At 38.0% G+C, this 19,951-nt stretch overlaps 2 protein-coding genes across 2 annotated transcripts; one reads left to right on the forward strand and one right to left on the reverse strand.

Annotated features, from left to right (window-relative positions):
- Nucleotides 1-387: 387 nt before the first annotated feature.
- acer2 (alkaline ceramidase 2) lies at nt 388-12,038 on the reverse strand. The gene is made up of 6 exons (XM_055041492.1): nt 11,413-12,038; nt 11,013-11,127; nt 8,568-8,709; nt 7,796-7,933; nt 2,591-2,728; nt 388-2,201 (listed from the first exon to the last, which is right to left on the reverse strand). The coding sequence occupies exons 1-6, from the start codon at nt 11,524-11,526 to the stop codon at nt 2,015-2,017; spliced, it is 834 nt and encodes a 277-aa protein (XP_054897467.1). The 5' UTR covers nt 11,527-12,038; the 3' UTR covers nt 388-2,014.
- A 3,493-nt stretch (nt 12,039-15,531) lies between these two features.
- On the forward strand, nt 15,532-19,313 carry rps6 (ribosomal protein S6). The gene is made up of 6 exons (XM_055041697.1): nt 15,532-15,599; nt 16,153-16,284; nt 17,254-17,464; nt 18,133-18,279; nt 18,722-18,879; nt 19,180-19,313. Exons 1-6 carry the CDS (start codon nt 15,594-15,596, stop codon nt 19,273-19,275), a joined length of 750 nt encoding a protein of 249 aa, XP_054897672.1. The 5' UTR covers nt 15,532-15,593; the 3' UTR covers nt 19,276-19,313.
- The last annotated feature ends 638 nt before the right edge of the window (nt 19,314-19,951 follow it).

The raw sequence follows: 19,951 nt of genomic DNA on the forward strand, positions 1-19,951 counted from the left end.
ATAATAAGCAACTTATTATTGTACAGCAATAGAGAGCAGATTCATTCAAACCTTTACAGTGTGGGTTGTAATAATCCTGAGGCTGTCATGATTCAGTGGATTTATATCAACGATAAGCCGGTTGAAAGAGTTTCGAACACGTAGCAACGACGCCGTCTAGCGGCAGCTGCTGTTACCTGCATTTCCGTTAAGCCGTTAATTGTTTGCCACCGTTTCAGAAACATTGAACTATCGGTAAATAGAGAACAGAGTTGTTAACCTGATTTACAAAGGTGTCAAAAGGTTAGTCTCAGTTATAGGAAAATAAGCCACAATGCAACTTATGTACATTTACCAAAATAATCAAACTTCATGAGTCAGCAGTTGGACAATAAACACAAAAGTAGCCATGTTCAAAATTTTGTTTATTACAGAAAATATCAAAACTCTAATCTGCTACAAATATTTGTGTACAAAACAGGATAATTTATGAAAATAAATATTTCTGTGCAACTTATCTGTATTGAGAATGCAAGTGGAGAAACACTGAGATTCATACAGATTTGAGCCAATAACAATCCTTCCTTATTGTCAAGCATCACAACGCAGAAAGCATCATTTAAAGCCCTTCTTTCTTTACACTGGATGCTTAATGTGATGCTGATTAGCTTCTTATGGCATGAGTGTTTTCACTTTCACTGCAGGACACAATGAGCTCATCACTTTCAGCCACCTGTATTATTCAACGTGTTGTGCGTGACACTGCAGGTACTTTTGGTATCTCTTCACATCATCAAACTTCCCTAAAGTTTCTCTAAAAACATCTAGCAGAACAAAAAGCTGAAACACTGTAAAATGGAAATGGAAACATATTTAGGCTAACAACAAATTATTTTCTGAAAAAATATTGTCTCAGAATCATTTTTGTCGGGTTTCTGAAAATTGTAACCCTTCATCGACCTTTTGTGATTGCACAACTCATTTTGACATCTTTAGTTGCTCAAAATCTTTGCATGCAGTTCGAGCGGAAAAGTCAAACTGAGTGAGGCTTTGACATGTCAAACAAATATCTGAGAAGCAAAAACGTAAACAGTTCTTATCCTTTGGGGTTGGCATTTCATTTAAAAACATCAAAAATACATCCCTCTATTTCATACATTGGCAGTTTTTCAATAATGACTCCAACATAGTTTTGGTATAATGGACAAAAAAAAAATAGACTTGGCTCATAGGCGCCAAAACTAACTTACAGAAACAATGCACATTCACTTGCAATTACTATTCCATTTTTTTATCTCAATATCTTGGCTGAAATGTCTTTACATTTTATATTGCATTAACCTTGAGGAGTAGTCACTAGATGAAATATCCTAATTTTAAATGAAGTATAATAAACCTGGTCAACTCTTAAATACTAACATTACAAGACAAATTTTTGAGCAAAATAGTTTATCAACCATGTTCTGATATCAAAATCTAACTCTTCATTTCTCTATCTTGTCAATATTCTGCATTCACCACGATTAAAGGTACCACCTTCTATACGAATAAAGGAAACACAATATGTTCTTTAAAATTATTATCAGGGTAGCTTGCTTGAAGTAAGGAACACATCAGCCAAAAAGAGACCAAAGGCTTGGTGTGAATTATGTTCTCGTAAGGAACCAGCTTATAATTTCAAAAATCTGCAGACAGATAACTGCAACACTATCACTCTGAGACGGTTACACGATGTCCCAGCCAAAGCCTGAGTATAGGTGTAGAACACTACAAAGGTTTGTTGGCTTTGATATGTTTTGTAAGAGATACCCTGCATCATATTTCACAAACTAATGACATCAGAGTTGCATAAATCCCTGCTCCATTGGGATTCAAAGAGGATTCCAGAGCAGAAAAAAAGTTTATACTCTGTGACAAGTGCATCGTCTCCTCCGGACAAATCAAAAAGAACGCAATGGGGGCAACATGACTCGCAGATGGACTGCCAAATCATGCTGGTGTTAAAATTGTAGAGCTGAGAGCTTCTAAGGCCACCTTAAGTCACCTTAATGGAGGATTTCTTATGGACGCAGAGTAACGAAACATACGGCACACCGATAAAGGCCCACTTCTCGTTGGGCCAGAACATGATGACCGGCCCTTGTTCCGGCGCCTCGGTCACCACGTGGAAGTAGGCGAAACAGACGCAGCCTAAGTAGGAGGCCAGACAGATAAGGATGTGCCTGTAGGAGGAGGAGAGTATCAGTAAAGCAATGCTAAGTGTGGCAATGCATTTTTCTTTACAGTCTAACATTCTGACATTCTTAAAGAACCTTGGGAAGACAACCAGGTCAATGCATTTTACTGTGATAGGGTACTTCAAAACTGAGCTGAAAGAAAAATCTGTTTGAAATGTTTCTTTTTCATTTATTTGTTTTACAAGTTGAAATCTGAAATGTCTGGTGTATTGATACTCCAAAATAAAATCCACTCCGAAATAAATTGCCTGTGGTATATCTGTATGAGTTCTGAATGGAAGCGTGTCGACAAACTGACTTTTTCTTCTTTGTACAGCAACTCAAGCTTAGATTGCTTAGACAGTATGAGTTCTCCGACTTGACTCTCAGCTCACCAAGCACAGTGTAAGTAGGGGAAGTTGACCGACGACCACATTTCGCAGAATATCCTGTCGCTGATCCAGCAGAGCAGAGCCAATGCCCACCAGATCCCAGAAATCAGCCCGAGCTTGAACACACGCGAGTTTTCACACCTGCAATGAGAGTGAGATGAGAAATGTGTGCGAGGCTGAACACACACACAGGTGCGTTTCAGTCTCAGAGAATAAAATCTTGAGCGAAGCTAAAATAAAATGGCTAAAAACAACATCATTGGACAGCAATGACCCAGTCAGTTGCTTCAGAATTAATGCAGATACTTTTCCATTGCAGTTTAATGATTACATCTAATGCAACAATTATCAGAGTCTGTCACTAAGTGTTGATAGTTATCTTGGTTCAATTTCTATAAATGATTTATCTGTGTGAAAAAATTTTATTATACATTTTGTAAAAATCTAGAGTTTTGGGTGCACTCACTTTACAAAAACCTTTCCATTTTGCTTCAATTGTTATAGAAATAACTCATAAGTAAAATAAGTACACCACTACATGGTGGGATGTGTCGTGTGGGGTTTTTTTTGCTTGAGGTTATATTTAAATTATTCTAACGCATTAATTTACGCATTAAAACAGACGGTGCACTCTGGTACAACTGTGACTGCATTGTGAAGAAATATTCCACTGTGTGTCTAATAAGGAGGGTTTTTTTGGTCTTAAATAGCCTTGATGTTGCCACATGTGGGTGTTTAAGAGGGAAAGTTGTATGTAATCCCCACGTAAATAAACATCTCCTGACCTACAAAGACGTGCTAATCCAGAGTGCCACTGATAAGCTATTCTTAGTGTTGTCCTCCTTAGAAATTCTTGTGACACTGAGGCAGAGACATGGAGGCCTGGCTGTGACAGAGCTGTCCTGATGACGCAGCAGTGTGCTGGCGGAGACGCACCGTTTCACTGGTGCCTTATTTGGTGCCATTGTTCCAAGGAGAGATGAGTCAAACAGCACTTGAAACATGGTTTCAGTTTTTAACCTTTGTTCCCATTCAGGCTTATTGTGTGCGCTGACATAATTATAACACCAGCTGTGAGTTTGGTTGAGAAGACCACAAGAGTTTTGTTGTTCTGGTTGCGAGTTTATGTCCATGTTTGTGTATGTGGTGCTGGGGATGTTCTTAACGGCTAACAGGTCCTTGTTTAACCAAAGCATTGTCCCATTTTCAGCACAGGATGCCTCTTGTTCTTAGTGTAAGAAGGAGGATCAGCTCCTCTAAATCTTAAGCCATTGTTCTCAACCAAAAATCACTTATTAGGTATTTTTGGTCAAGTTTCTTGTGCAAATATCTTAGTGCACTGAAAATAGGCCAAAGCTAACTTACAAGTAGCTTTTTTTTCAGAGAGATATAGTAGACTGTTTTAGTAAATAATTCCTTAATATTGATGAAAATTTACTTGTTCAACTGGCAGAATATTTTACTTATAGGATGGGAAAATGTATTGTAATGTATTAAATTATCTGCCAGTAGAACTAATACTTAAAAAAATAAATGTTAAGGAACTGATTATTTACAGGGACAGTATCACGTAAAATCTACTTTTTTCATCATGTTATAATGTTGTTCTCTCATCAAAAACATACCGAGAGTGTTGCCTTAATTCTTTCATCCATGTTTGAGAAATCTTTTAATCTGCTATGGCAACAGTTCAGCTGTCGAAACCACCTGGTTGGACCAAGTGCCACCTTCAAGGCAAAGCTCCTCCTTGAAGCTGCAGTTTCTGAGCTAATTCTCAGTGTAACACTTGTAAAAACATTGTTAAAGGGTTAATAGAAAAGCGATGTTGTGATAATTTCCTGAAGGTGGAGTTTCAGAAAGAGCAAGAGTCCTTAAGGAGACAGAGGCCCAATTTCAAGGCATTAAATCAAGAAGTAAAATTGCTTTTATATCATTTAAATAAGTGATATTTGACATATATAGCATTTTTATGACAGCTAAAGGTAACACAGTTATTTGATTATGTTATAAAATGACACTATTTGCCTTGAAAAGCAAATGTTTACAGTCACTGGTCCTTAGGTCCCATCCCTGACTAATGGTCATCATGAATTGATCATGACTGAAGAAAAACGTCCTGAATTCAAGCTGGAATGAAAAGGATCTTTGTAGTGGGAAAAGAGTGCCATCGCCTGGGATGGAGTTTGAAGAAGAGCAGCTACTCTTCTGCTTTGAAACGAGTCAGCTGAGATGGTTTGGGCATAAAATGTGGCAAAAAGACAAATCTAAATTACTTGACTCATTCTGCCCACATTTTTATGAAGGGAAGAAAGTCAGCTGATCAGCCTTGCTGGTGAAGTGTCTCTATGTTATGTAACCATTTTAAGGAAACAGGAAAGGGGTAACAGTGTCTCATTAGCAACAGGAACTAGAAGACTACAAAGGGAAAAAGTCATTAAACCATCATTATAACTCCGATATACACTAAATATTTGTATTCCCAAAAAAGAAAATCTTTACTGTTCTCAAAGCTTTGCACCCTTTGGCCTTTATAACTTAATGTACAGATTGTCCTCGGTTGACTAACTTCCTGCCAACGAAAACTATCAGTAGGCTGCAGGATATCTGCTGTCCTCTCATGTTGCAGGAGAAACGAAGATAAAAAAACCCGACAGAACAAAGAGTCCCGTTAGGAGGAAACATCGCTGAATGTCCTGGAGAATTTGAGAAAGAAAAAAATCTTAATTAGTGCAACTTGTTGGGAGTTGTTTACCTAGTGGACATATTTTCTACTAATGATGCAATAAATTGCTTATTTGATGTCAAGAGCCCGACTGAAGCTATGCGAAGAACTTAGTTTGAGTCCTCTGATTCCAAACACCCAAAAAATATTCTTGGAATTCAAAGTCAGCAGAATTTAGGAGACAGAGAGAGAAAAGCAGAGATACCTGACCTGCTTTTATTGCTTTCCCATCCAAAGTCACAAATTAAAGGTAGTAATATCTAAAGGTAAGATAATATCTAAATTACAACTATCTTTACAGAACCTTTTGGAATGCTTAAAGAAAAACAAAAGATTAATATTGAAAGTAGCCAATGGCAACTGTTCACTTTATGATGTAGAATCTGTGGAGCCAGTTTTTTTTTTTTTTTTTTTTTTTTCAAAAGTACCATTAATCTTGGTTGAGTGTGTGGCATATTAAGCTCCAAGAAATACCTGTAATTTTACATGTAAAAGTCTGATAGATTCTGCTAGTGGACTGAATATGAGAAAACCTGGGATGAAATACAAACATCAGAGAGATAAAAATCTCTCTCTGTATGCTCCAACCTTATGAAATGTTATAGAAGACTAAGTATACAAAGTATTCAATGCGAAGGCAGCAATTAGTGTACCAGAAATTATTTAGTTTGAAAATTGTTTTCCAAGTGGCTTTCATGCAGGAAATGGGCTGTGAGAGAGAGAAAGAAATGCAGCAAAGGTCTCAAGGTTGGAAACTGAAGCCCTGATGGCCTTCACAAATAGCACACCCACTGCAGCTTAAATGCTGCACCAAAAAACAACAACTCCCTGTCATAATATATTTTCCATTCTTGAAGAATTTACACAAACTGAAAGTTGGATTTGCCTATAGCTTTAAATTATAATGTAATATATTTGTTATTTTTATTATTTAGTGTGCGATTACACGATTGCAGTTAAACATGTTTATTTTCAGGGTTTTTTTCATCATCTCTTCATCTTCTCTTATAATGCCAACACATTTTATGGCAAAACTCTGACTAGAATTTCTGGTTTTACACTTTCCGCTTAAATAAGCGTTATATTGTCCGTCTGAAAACACAGAGCACTTTGTTTTTTTTTGCAGCTGGAACTCCGTCAAAGGGGGGTCAAGAGTCACAGTGTAGAAAAGTCAAACAACAACAAAACAGTATGTTCTTTCTGAGGGCAGGAGTCCATCAGCCATGTCTACAGGAACTATGTCTGGTCTTGCAAAATAACAAGAGGCTTTAACAGATGACTGGTGCTGCGATAATGTCAAGAACTAGCCAGAAATGAAACAATAGGTGACCTAATGTTTCAGGACTGATGCTTGTAAGTGTTGAAAAAGCACAACATGTAGATACTGAGACAGAGGAAATGCCAAGAGGCTCTCACACAGGCTCTCTTTGACACAAACAAGGAGTTTGTTGGAAATGTGTTTTCAGGGACATATGAGCATAAAAATAATCAATTAGTCAGGATAAGAAAACAAGCCTTCAACATTAAAATTGCAAGAGATTTAAGATCAAATGTTGTTGTGCTTTGGACGGTGAAGCCATTAGGGTTTTCTTCCTGTTCTGACCTCATCATGTTATTGCTACATAAGGCACTGAGCCGTAGTGATGAGTCGTCCTTTATGTCTTGCTCCTAGATCTAAGAAGTCTTGATTAATGGTTCTTCTGGGTTTCAGGAGGTTTCACTCCTTCTCTTTAGAATTTTTTTCTCACTCATTTTTTTGGTTGTTTTAGCCATTTAACTTTTGATCCATAAATTATTAAGGCATTATGAGATTCCTATAATCAGAGTGCTGTGCCTCCTTCAACACTCAACACCCACCTGTTATTTCATCCTAATGTATTTTCATTGTGTGTCATTAACCATTTGCATGCATGTACTTAGCCACCGCATATAAATGCATTAGAAAAATGCTAAAATCAAAGTGTAATTAAAATTTTTTTTCATAAGACCCTTAATCTTATGAAATGTCACATGACCACATTTACTTAAAGGAAACAATGAGCAAATGGCACACAAATTCCTTAAAATTATTAGCTTCCATTCTGCTTCAATAGTGACAGCGTTACCAAAACAGTGAATGATTTATGACAGAAACAAAGGACTTCAACTAAAAATCTTGGAAAATAAATTTAGAAATAACAGGAACAACTTAAAAAATATTTTGCAGCTTGAATTTGAATGGCAAATTCCTAAACCGACACACTCATAGCATGACTCACAAATGTAGAGAAACAATGGAATGGACACAAAAACAAGTTAGAGTTGGAAATGAGTCAGCGATAGAAATGGCACAAACAAAGCCAGTCATTTTCATGAAGATATTATGTAGCATTTATTGCTCATACAAATTTTACTCTGTTTCTGATTGACTCATGCAGAGCAGAAGGTTCACATTTTGTTGTATGATGTTGCGTAATGCATGCTGAGATCAGATAATCTCTCCTCACCTTTTCAGCTCTGTGATAAGAAGCACTGTGCAGGGGATGCCCAGAGTCATGAGCGACAGCGAGTTGACCACAGGTTTAACAAAAGCCAGTCCAGTGGTGATCCCAGACAGAATGCCGATGACCACTTTAAACCTTAAACTACATAAAGAAGCAGAAAAAAGCAACAAGGATATGAAAATCTCTGGATGGCAGCCATCCAGAGATTTTGTTTATTCACTTCTAGTTTGTGTAGATAATGTATTCCTGTATGAACGTAATAATTTCACTTGTATTAAGCAAATCCAAGTCATTTACTCTAGTTGTGTTAGAATTAATCAGACCTTTTACTGTAGTTATATTGTGCTTTTCTGTTGTTTCATTTTCTCTCCATGTGATTTTAGCCAACTCCTGTTCTATTTTACCTGCTTGAGGAAAAGAAAGACCACTCGATTCAAATAATTCACAACCACTTGGTTCAGCTGCCGATGGGCAATAAGCAGAGAAAATATTAAGCGACAGCTTGCAGCAGGAGAGCTGCCATCAAGTCTCTGTGACAATATAAGAAGTACAGACATGTGATGCTGCTTTTACTGGTGTCAGCTATCTTGGATGTGCCTATATTTAGATATAATGAGTCATAACAGTAAATGCATCATGAGAGAAGCCAATGACCCATAGTAAACTCCACTTCTGTCTCTTAAAATAGACAAATAAATTAACCAATTAGCCTTTTCCTTACATCTCAAACCGTATTTCTGCTTCCTGCAGGTTTCACTTGGAATGATCAACATACCGATTTCTCCTGAACATCTTTGGCAGGTATCTCTTTGGAAACCACATGGCGATGGCGCACATGAGGACCCAAAGGATGGCCAGCTCATCCAGCATTTGGCCGAGGAAGCTGAGTGTGGCATGAAAATACGTTGATCCAATGCCTGTGAGAAAGAAATTCGCAAAGATAAATAAAAATAAGTGTGGACAATAACTGAAGGACATTTCTATTTTAAAACAACTTCTGTTGTTGTTAGAATTAAACAGTGAGTGGAAAGTTCAATGCATGAAACGACCAAAACTGGTAAGTTACAAAATCACAAAGGAATGATGTGATCAAAACCTACTAGGGATTTTATTAGGGCCACATATCTGCTTATCCACCAAGTTGTCAAAACAATTAGGTCATTTTATGAATCACTAAAACCTGCAATATACACCCTAAATAACCTATGGCACAGCTGCTGCATATTAATTTTATTTTATATTATAAAATGAACTATGAATGCCAATTGAGAAAAACATTTTATTTTAAAACCGAGGTTTTTTTTGCATTCATTATGCATTTAAAAAGCCTTTTATGCTTATTTTAACATCATTAAGTCGTCAACTAAAAAAAAATTATTAGCTTCCATTCTAAAAATGGAAGCTAAAATATTCTTAATGGGACACAGTCACAACATTGCTGTAACGCCACATATAGGGTTTTTTTCTTATTCTATAGTCATGCATGAAGAATCTACCAAGGTATGGGTTAAGGATTAAAGAAAGTTTTTTAAATGAGTATATTTTCAAAACATCCTCATCAATCTGCCCGTATGGTTTAAAGTCTGTGTAATAAGATGCTAGAGAAAGATCCAGAATGACTACTGAGTAATGCCATAACTCCCCTTCCCCACCTGTTGCTACACACCTACTGTCAGCTGAATGAAAACTCCTTAAGGCTTTTCATATATGATATATATACACAGAGAGACAGACAGACAGAGAGAGAGATGATACTAATAGTAATACTGCACACCGAAATAAAATAAATAAAAAAATCTTAAATTCTGCTTGCTTTAGTCTATGAATCTGCCCCGTTTCTGAAAAATGGAACCAAATGCCTCATGGTCTCTTCTTTTTTCTTTAGCTGTAAGGAAAATTGTTTCCAAATGAGCCGAAAATGTAGGCTCTAAAACGGTAAATTATACAAAGTGGCTCTAATAAACTGCAGAAGAGAAGGGTTAAAAACAATGTAGTTGGAAGTATAAACATTTACAAATGTTTTTTTTAATTGTATGTCTTGATCTGAAAAGGAAATCAATATGATTATTTTTATCAGAACAAATATCAAGCTAGTAGATCATAGCTTCATTTTTAAGCAAATATAGTTAAAATGCACGTCTGATTTATAGATCACAGCAGTGAATGGAGCCGTTGTGTGTGAATGGAGGTCAAGCGCCTCGTTTTCTCAGCGCTGTTTGAAAACACGCAGGTTGCATAGTCAGCAAAGATAACCAGAACCACCCACCACCACCAAGTCCTCCACCCAACCCTCCCCTCACCGGTTCCTGAGAGGTGACCTCAGTCTGAGAAAAAAAATCCAATGGAAACACTGAGCAGACTCGTTAATCATGTAAATCGCTGCAGTAATCACTTCTAAAGTGGAAAATTAGCACAATCACATTTCCTTTCGTCTTCGTCTGTGTCAGTAGGTAACAGGACCTCAGACCAGTGGACAAAGATCAGTAAGTTCATCAAGTGTTTTTATAAATTTGTGCTGAACTCTGATCTAAATTGTTCATTTTGGAAAATGAACGATTATATTATGCCCCCAATTATTATATACATGAAAACCAGAGTCAGTGAAAGTTCATGAAGGAGCTCAAGTTTATTATTTTCAAGAAACATACTATCCATATTTCAAATTGTAGAATAGTAGACATGGATATTGCAATTTAGTATTTTGTGCAACTTCCATTTTTAAATAATTGGATTTAAGAAGATTATCTAGAGAAACACACACACCTCCAGAACCAAACATAAAAGAGTGACTGAGTGTCATGGCATAGTTTGGAGCACAGTTACATGATCAAGGTTTCCCTGCGTTTACAAAATGATTTTTGAGTAACAAAGAAGACGAAATTAATCAAGAAGCAGATGGTGGAAATGCCCCCACCCTGGGAAGTGGGTTCTGATCTCAACTTGTATCCTGCCAGTCTGAGATTACATCAGCACACAGAGGACACCGAGGCAGACTGAGCAGATAACTTTGAATATTATAAAAGACTTTTCAGCAGCCGACCAGTCAGATGTGAATAATAGAAACTGCATGTGCACAGAGAAGAAGCTGCTTCTTTTCACCCACCAATAAAAACAATTAGCTCACTTTCTTCTTATTATTTTTTTAAACAAAAGCACTGAAGCTCTGAAGCTGAATGGGCTGCTCATCCTCACTATGAAGTAGAGGAGGTCTTTAACTTACCGACCACCACCAGCAGGATCCAGATGAGGTAGATCCCGCTGTTGAAATGCTGGGCATATTCACGGAACAGGAACATCAGTATGGGAGGCAAAACAAAGAACAAGACGTTGCTGATCTGAAATGAAACAACAACGCTTTGAGGAAACAGCACTGTGGCATCGAAACAACATGTTGCCCACTGTTGTCCAGCAGAGCAACTGAACTGGAGAGGAAAATATATGAAGCAGATTCACTTTTGAAAAGTCTCTTTAACTCATAATTATTGGCAACACGGTGGCGTGTTGGTGAAGTGTGAGAAGGCGATTCATGACGGAGAGAAACAAAAGCAGAGCAGCCCCGGTTGTAAACAAAAACTGCATTATGCAAAACACTGCTTACTCAACAGAGACTTCATACCGACCGTGTTGTAAAATTCTGCGATGCTGGGGTAGATGAGGTAATTCCCTTCACACCAGTCAACGTCGGAGCTGCCAGCCAACAACTGGTCCCAGAAAATCGGGTTGACGTTGCTCATGTCTGGACAAGTCCTGTGGAGTGGACAGCAGCGCCGTGCAGCCTCTGATCCTCCAGCAGATTAGAGCAAAACAAAACAACAGCCGGAGGAAAGTCTGCGATCTGAGCCAGCTCGGTGGCTGCACGCTAGCAGATCAAAGTCTGGATCCTGAGTCGGACTGTGGACAAGTGATGATGTCGGGATTCGCTCCTGTGCTGCATTTTCACTCAGTCCTTCCCTCTACAAAGCCTCTTCTCTGCTCTTCGTGACGCGCTGCCCCGTCCTCTGACAGCTGCTCGCTCTGGCCTCAAAGAGTGTTCACACGGAGCAAGAGGACTCACTCCGCCCTGCTTCCTTCTCCGGTAAAACCGGAAGTGTTTGGTGTTTTTTTTTAAACACTCACGATCAAAACCACACCATCAAACAAACAAACAAAAAACCCTACAAAAGCATAAGGCTTATTTAGTGAGTTGCTACCGTAACTAGAAAAATTGCTGTCCCTAACAGCCGTGAGAATGCATATTTGCGGACTGATTGCTGCAGAAAATAAAATAAAAAGCAGAACATAGCATAAGGAGTAGGGGGGGAAAGCAGAAAAAAGCTAGTTATGTATGGTAGAAATATTTTGCGAAAGAGTGAAAGTTTGCCAAAGATATACCACAGATTAGCAAAAGGAGAGATTTGTATAAAACCAGAAATAGTAGAAAAAGTTGAAAAAGTAAAACATAGCAAAAGAAATAGCTTAAAGTATCAAAAGAAGCAGAACATTTTGATAATTGCTAAAATTGATAAAAGTTTGCAGAATAACTTTCTAGACAGTAAAACCAGTAAAACAGAGGCATATACAGAAAGGTAGACAAGCAGAATGCTGACACACAGATATAAACAGAGCACAACAGAGAAATAAATTTAACGGAACAAGTCAATAGAACTTTTTCACGCTTCCGGGTTTGAAAGCGGATGTGGGGTTGGACAACTTCCGGTGGCTATAGCGTTCGCATTAAAAGGCTAGGAAATGGCTCAGTCTCGGCGCAGTTGTTTTTATTCAGTCCCTGGTTGTTCATGTGGGGCAAGAAAACAGCCTTATCTGTCATATCATGCGTTCCCGACGGACCCGGACCAACGGATGCAGTGGATCCAGTCGATCTGAAGAGATGAAGGTCCGGACTTTTGCATAAAGACGGGGAGCACTTTCGTATGTAGCCGCCACTTCACACCGGAGGATTTTGTTAGCGGATCCACCACCAGCCGCCTTAAAAGAAGAGCTGTTCCTTTCCTGTTTGCCTGGAATAACTTCACTGCACCGGCAATGAGAGAGACCCAGACCATTGCTCGGCTGCGGATCATTGTAGAGCGAGCAATCCTAGAGTAAAGTGCAACCACATCTGGGATTCCCCGGTGCCTCTTACTTTAAAGGAACTGTCAATCAAATCTGGCACAACTGTTGTGTTTTGGCAAATTATCAAGGCCCATTTTGTGTTGCAGACTAAATTATTTCTGTATGTTAATTGTTGTAATGCTATGTAAAAAGTTAAATGTCTAGACTTTTGCAAAAAATATTCAATAAAACACACTTTCGCAGCACACTTGACTTTCTTTTTGTATTAAGTTGAATTGCAAGAAAAACAAATCAAGTACAATTTACAATATATAGTAAAAACAAAAAAATCCATAACCATTTCATATTTTATAATTGTACACCATACATTGATTTAAAAAAAATACTTAAGGCAACCTCAAGGAGAAAAAATTTAAAACATAAGTTTCAAGACAACTGCAGTTAAGAAAACAAATTTTTGTAAATTATCCAACTGCTTTTTAAAGACATTTGCACATCTCTGTATGTTTCATGAGTAACAACTATTCACAGTGATTCACACAGCTTGAGATTGGATATTTGAAATGCAAAGGAACAAAAGGGTTAGTTACACATTTTATAATTCTTATTGCATTGACATGAATACATCAATGAATGTGTTGAATTAAAATAAGTCCAGTTTAGATTTCATTTGATCAATGAAAGCCTCATCACGCCACACCCGCTCAACAGTTATTGTTGTTAGCATGTCTGTTTCATGAGTAACAACTATTTGTTGTTAAAGTCGCACCATTCCAATTCGCTGATTGCCAGCAAGTACCTGCCAGTAGGCGTGTGAACGCCTCAAAACTGAGTGGTCATCCTGGACCTTGAGGTGAGCAACCTGAGATGCATCATTCTTCATGCTGCTTTTTACCTCAACCAGTTCAAACAGGGGTGATTCTGACGGGTCGTACACCTTTGCACCAAGATATGATGTGTCAGGGCGAACAATGAATCCCACAGGAAGCATGTTGACCCTCAACATCTCAGCTTAGTTTGCCAGCACCTCAGACTCCACCTGCAGACCACGCTTCATGGCCGCAGTTTGTCTAGTGGAGCCCCTAATCATCCGAGATGCCAGTGCTGTGGCAGCAGACTCCTCCTCTGCACTTCCTCTGCAAGCATCACGGAAACGGCTAGCAGTAAGTCTTGGTTGTCGAAGATGTACCCATACAGGACATCTGGACTGTTCTCTTGTTCTGGCTTCTATTTCATAAGACATTTCCAGTGACACTTGCAGAGAATGAAGATGCATGAGTTGACCAAGTGTGGGCACAAAGCACACATTTGGAAGACTATGCAGCATCAAAGGAAGAGAAGGGAATAATCCAGTAATTCAGCCTTTTCTTTTCCAACACCCAGTGATATCCAAAATAGACAACTGTTTTAGTAACACATATATACATCAATACATATAGCATGTTTAGCTTTAAACAATAGATTCTAGTTTGAATGCAAGCTTCAACAACAACAGAAAAAACACACACTGTTGCAACCGCAACATAAACAGAAAACAAATAGTCCCCTCTGAACAGGAAGCTGTTAGAAAAAGCTCTGAGTTGTCCAGAAGTCGTACGTGGAAGTTCTTCATCTGTCAAATATTATCAGTTGGAGTAAAACATTCCAAATACAGTAAACATAGCAATAACGACAATTTAACATTATATAACCTTGAACATCAGAGACAGTGTTAAGCATTGAAGGTAAAATAAATAATTTCTACAATGTAGAAAATGATGTCACATTAGCAGTGATATCAGTGTTACTGATATCACTGGTTGAGAGACCGCTCATCCCAGTGGAGAGCCATATAGTGAAAGTCGGAGCCCCTTTATGCATTTCACATACCCTTTTAAACATTTGCAGCCATTTTAAGTTAATTTTATTCATTGGAATACTTTCCAACTTGTGTAGGCTACAATGTCATGAGCTAATCTACTCTCTGGCGCCCTGCAGTGGTCAATATTGTTTGTGGCATTATATTCTTTCAATTACTGTCAATAATAATAAATGTTAAAATAATAATTATGAATAAAAACAGAAAATATTTAATCAAATGCTTATTTTAGTGTCTTTGTTATTATTTTTTACATTAATTTTCAGGGTTAAAAGTGAATATTAATATTCTGATAATTGCAGTGAGCTGCAAATACATATGATTATGACTCAGTAGACATATTGGTAACAAATCAAAATCGGCTTTATTTGCAAAGTTTCGTGCACACAAAAAAATTGGTTGACTTCAACTACACTCCGAAAAACATATTTTTTTCTACATATTGCATATCAAGTGTTTCACGAAAGTAAAATATAATGTTGAAATATAAATGAAAATAAACAAATACTATCTATTATTACATAATGGGTGTCAATAATTTCTAAAAAGGTAAAGAAAAAAAGGACGAATCATATAACATTGTATGATGTTAATGTTGCCTGTACTTTTATTTGTGTAAATGTGACGCTGCAGAGCAGCATTACGCCTCACGTTATGTAGGTTTAATTGTTATACGCTTGTCTTCTTCTAAGATTGACGTATATTGATGATAAAAAGTCAAAATAACATAAAATGACTTGATTTCGTTTCAATTTACTTTATTGACACGTTAACAGGGTCGTTCATGACAGCGAGTTAGCTATCGCGAGATTACTTTGTTCTATGTGAGATCACGGAGCGGATATCCTGCCTCTTTCCCCTGGCGGACCGTCGTTGGGTCGGTTTGGCAAAATGAAGGTACAACCATGAGTTGCTATTATTTTGTTTGAGAAAGCTAGTATCGTTAAAATATATTGGTTGAAATAAAGCCATCATCTTAAACTTTTAATGCGTTTAGTTTAATGCGGGTATTGTGGCTTTGTAGTTGAGGATGAGCTTTGATTGTGACGAGCTAGCTGACTAGCCCGTCGGAAAGTGAGCTGTAGAAACATGGCCGTACAGTGTGCAACTGCTTACATTGAAAAGTATTTGTGAAATTTATTTTATTGTTTCGAGGGAGACGCGCTTTTTAACAGCTTAATACAACAGTCTGGTTATGTTCTTGAAAAGACTACACACAACTAGTGTTTTCAACTTTGAATTGGACCCGGCAGAAAAGCTAACAGGCCTCTGTTCTACTCATTCGCCAATTGAAACTGGCACTATTTCTAGAACGTATTTAACAGATGTCTAGAAGTTTCATTAATTTTATTGATTATCCTAGTTATCACGTGTAGTTTTTGCATGTTGTCTATGTGTTTCTGTAATGATCAAAAGCTCTAACACTTATTTCTTACACATTGATTTTTAGCTAAACATCTCATTCCCTGCTACCGGCTGCCAGAAGCTGATTGAAGTTGATGATGAGAGGAAGCTGCGCATCTTTTATGAGAAGCGTATGGCCACTGAGGTGGCTGCTGACCCTTTGGGAGATGAGTGGAAGGTAAGTTTCTCTCTCCATTGCACATCATCATGGCACACCGGAGACCCTTGTGACTGACCCATAGTCTGTAAGGGGGGACAGTGTGTTGCCAGAGCAATAGTAGAGCAGCTTTCCAGATGCGATCAGCCCAGTTACCCGTGGCAGATTGAAACAGCTGGGCTCTCCCAATGACCTGTTGGAATAAATGAAACATCTGGGATTGTAATATGTATGACTTCCTTGTATTAGACACTACAGTTTAGTGCGTGAGGTGGGATTTGGAATTGGTTGGTTTGCTGACTGTAGCAAATTGGCAAGAATAAAGGTGTTGAGCATGTCTCTCTTTGAGACAAATTTTGTTTTGTGCAGTGTTGCATTGATACATATTTTTTCTTGCTAAAATAAGCATTTCTTCGAGTTTGTGATGGAAATGCAGATCACATTAGAATTGAATGTGTTTATCAGAATTCACTTTTTACATTTAAGATCAGATTTGCAGATTTTATAGCATCTGAAAGTCAGCATCACACATTTAAATATCTATATTTCAATGCTGTAAAATTCTAAATATGCCCATGGTTTAGAACAAAGTAACATTCAGTCTTCATGAATGTTTTGTACATAGTTTTGTCTATTTAAGTGTGACTTGATTAGGGATTTTAATGTTTGACTGAAAGATGACTGATGAATCTATGCATGTTCTGTAAAGTGAATAAGTGTAAGTAGTCTGGCTGCAAAAGTAATAGATCCACATGCCAGTCAAAAAACTCCAACCCAAATTATTCATCCCGTTAATTTGACTTGATTTGTTATTTATGTTGGTCTGACTTAATGACTCTCAAAAGGATTTAAGTCTGACATTTAGAGACTTGTGAAAACTCTTGGTTGTGGATTACTGATACTCTTTGTTAGGAATTGTTTAGGATTAGAACATTCTGAAAGGAAACTGCCTCTTTTTTTCTGCATATGTTAAAAACTATTTTTGTGTAGGGTTACGTGGTGCGCATCAGCGGCGGTAACGACAAGCAGGGCTTCCCCATGAAGCAGGGGGTACTAACTCATGGCCGTGTCCGCCTGCTGCTCAGCAAGGGCCATTCCTGCTACCGTCCCCGCAGGACCGGCGAGCGCAAGCGCAAGTCTGTCCGGGGTTGCATCGTTGATGCCAACCTCAGCGTTCTGAACTTGGTCATCGTCAAGAAAGGTAACCTGCACCTGGTGGAGGAAAACCCAACTGTGTAAAGCTTTTATTTATTCATGCTGGATTAGTAATGTTAGCCTATGTAGGTCAATGACTTGCTGCATATATAGATGGCACACCAAGGAGTCTCTTTTGACTGATTAATAGTCAAGTAAGAGGGGATAGTGTGTTGCCAGAGTAACTGTGGAGCTGCTTTCCAGATACGACCAGACCCAGTGAAAGTGGATGGTTGAACTGCAATGCTTCCTCACTATAACAACTGTGACAGTTTTTATAATGTGAAATTGAAATGTTTAGATCTTCTGTGTTTTGTTTCATATTTCTCCCACTCAGGAGAACTGATTATCTGGAACCCTGTATTATTTGAATTATTTTTGTTCCTCCCCTTAATAAATGAAGGCAGAGCTTAACTATCCTACTCTACGGAGCTGAAAACAATATAAAATCTGTTGTCATAAAACAGATAATGAATGGTTTGTCAAATGGCTAAATCTAATCTTGTCAGTAAACAATACCTTGTAACTGGTGCTATGTTGAAAAAAGAAAGCAAGCACCATGATCTTATTGTTTCCCTTCAATTTTAGAGTTGAGTATGTGTATCCCGTTTTAGATTTTGTAGAACTGAAAATTTGCTCTGTTATTCACTCACGTTCTGATGTCATTCCATTAAGGTGAGAAGGACATTCCTGGGTTGACCGACAGCACTGTCCCTCGCCGACTTGGTCCCAAGAGGGCCAGCAAGATCCGCAAGCTCTTCAACCTGGCCAAGGAGGATGACGTGAGGCAGTATGTCGTGAGGAGACCCCTGACTAAAGAAGGTGAATGTTGTGTCCAAGCCTGCATGAATGTTTTTACACGGAGATTATGGCGTGTAAATCAAAACCCAAAAGGAGGATTTTTGCTTTTAAATTTGTTGGAGGAGCCTCTGTTCTTTTTTTCTGTTTTTGATATATCATGTTGCACAATCCTTCTTTTGGTACATCTTTAACATTGTATAGGTGTATTAGTTTCTTTTTTAACATCAGTACTGCAAAATTGTGGGATCCATCACAATTTCTGTGTTTCCTTTCAAAAAGTAGAAAAGAGTATAATTCCAAATCTGGCTTTTTTGTGATTGAGCTGCTTTCTTATAGTTCAATGAAATTGACCATAGACCAACAATGATGTTTAGACTGAAGTAAGAGCTTCAACCTAGGAGAGCTAAGCAGTTTTTTTTTTTGCTGTCTTGAATTGTTTCTGATGGCCACTTCCCTCTTTTAGGCAAGAAGCCGAGAACTAAGGCCCCCAAGATCCAGAGACTGGTGACTCCTCGTGTGTTGCAGCACAAGCGCCGCCGCATTGCCCTCAAAAGACAACGCACCCAGAAGAACAAAGAGGAGGCCTCTGAGTATGCCAAGCTGCTGGCTAAGAGGATGAAGGTGCGCTCTATTTTCAAATGTTTTCTAAAAACAATACTACAGTCATTCCGGGCTTCAGAAGTATAAAGCCCGGATCAGAACTACAAAAAAAGTTATAGGATTACTGCTAAGACAGTGTGTCAATATTGAAGTCAAAATAAAGTTGATAATGACAAGACGGTTACTATTCCCACAGTCAGCATTTACATTTGTACTCTTATGGTTGGATCTTTGATTGCTGTTGAAAACATTTTTTCTGAGAATGTCTAAACCACCACCATATTTTTGTTTGTTCAAATTTTCTTTAATTCTTAAAAACAGGAGGCCAAGGAGAAGCGTCAGGAACAGATTGCCAAGAGGCGCCGCCTTTCTTCTCTGAGGGCATCCACATCCAAGTCAGAGTCCAGCCAAAAGTGAAATCCTCAAATAAAATAAAGTAACGTTTTGCTGAATAACTGCTGTGATTTGTGTTATTCAGCAAAATAACACTCAAAGAAAGATTTGGGTGTTATTTTGGTATTGATAGAAAATGCCAGATTTATACATTGAGATTCTATGAAAACTCAAGTCTTTGATTACAAGCAGCTGTACATTTGATTATAAACTAGTTGAACCTTACTGGCCCTTGATGCAACACAAAAAAAATGTCTAAGAGCTCTTTGGTGTTGCAATCACTTCATTATCACATTCTAAACAGTGCTGCAGCTCTTCAGCTTATTCCATTAAATTAAGCACAATCTTAGGCCTGCAGCAACAATTTGGTAATTGAGTATTATGAGAACTGGTTAAAGGACACATTCTTACCACTTAAGCTTATTTCATATCATGGTAAAATAAATTTGGTTCACCTGATTTAGTTTACACTTGATCATTTGTTGTAAAGTATGCATCTGCAGCTTTAAAAAGATGGCAAGTGAGACTTGGCCCTTTATCAGTGCAGTGTTGAGCTAATCACTTTGATTGAATAGTTTTGCCAAAGGAAATCAGGAATATATACACTGCTCAAAAAAATAAAGGGAACACTCAGATAACATACTAGATCTGAATGAATGAAATAAATATGAAAATTTCCACTTGTCTATTCCATTTGCAC

Source organism: Poeciliopsis prolifica, unplaced genomic scaffold, assembly GCF_027474105.1.
Source record: "Poeciliopsis prolifica strain line A6 unplaced genomic scaffold, Auburn_PproV2 SCAFFOLD016, whole genome shotgun sequence".
Lineage (NCBI taxonomy): Eukaryota > Metazoa > Chordata > Actinopteri > Cyprinodontiformes > Poeciliidae > Poeciliopsis > Poeciliopsis prolifica.

What these genes read in the sequence shown, in the direction of transcription:
- acer2 (XM_055041492.1), bottom strand. Translation starts at nt 11,526, where the DNA reads ATGAGCAACGTCAACCCGATTTTCTGGGACCAGTTGTTGGCTGGCAGC. An exon ending in GATCCTGCTGGTGGTGGTCG is followed by an intron (nt 8,710 to 11,012) that starts GTAAGTTAAAGA and finishes TCTTTCTCACAG; the next exon opens with GCATTGGATCAACGTATTTT. An exon ending in CTTATCACAGAGCTGAAAAG is followed by an intron (nt 2,729 to 7,795) that starts GTGAGGAGAGAT and finishes CTCTCATTGCAG; the next exon opens with GTGTGAAAACTCGCGTGTGT.
- rps6 (XM_055041697.1), top strand. An exon ending in CTTGGTCATCGTCAAGAAAG is followed by an intron (nt 17,465 to 18,132) that starts GTAACCTGCACC and finishes CATTCCATTAAG; the next exon opens with GTGAGAAGGACATTCCTGGG. An exon ending in TGCTGGCTAAGAGGATGAAG is followed by an intron (nt 18,880 to 19,179) that starts GTGCGCTCTATT and finishes TCTTAAAAACAG; the next exon opens with GAGGCCAAGGAGAAGCGTCA.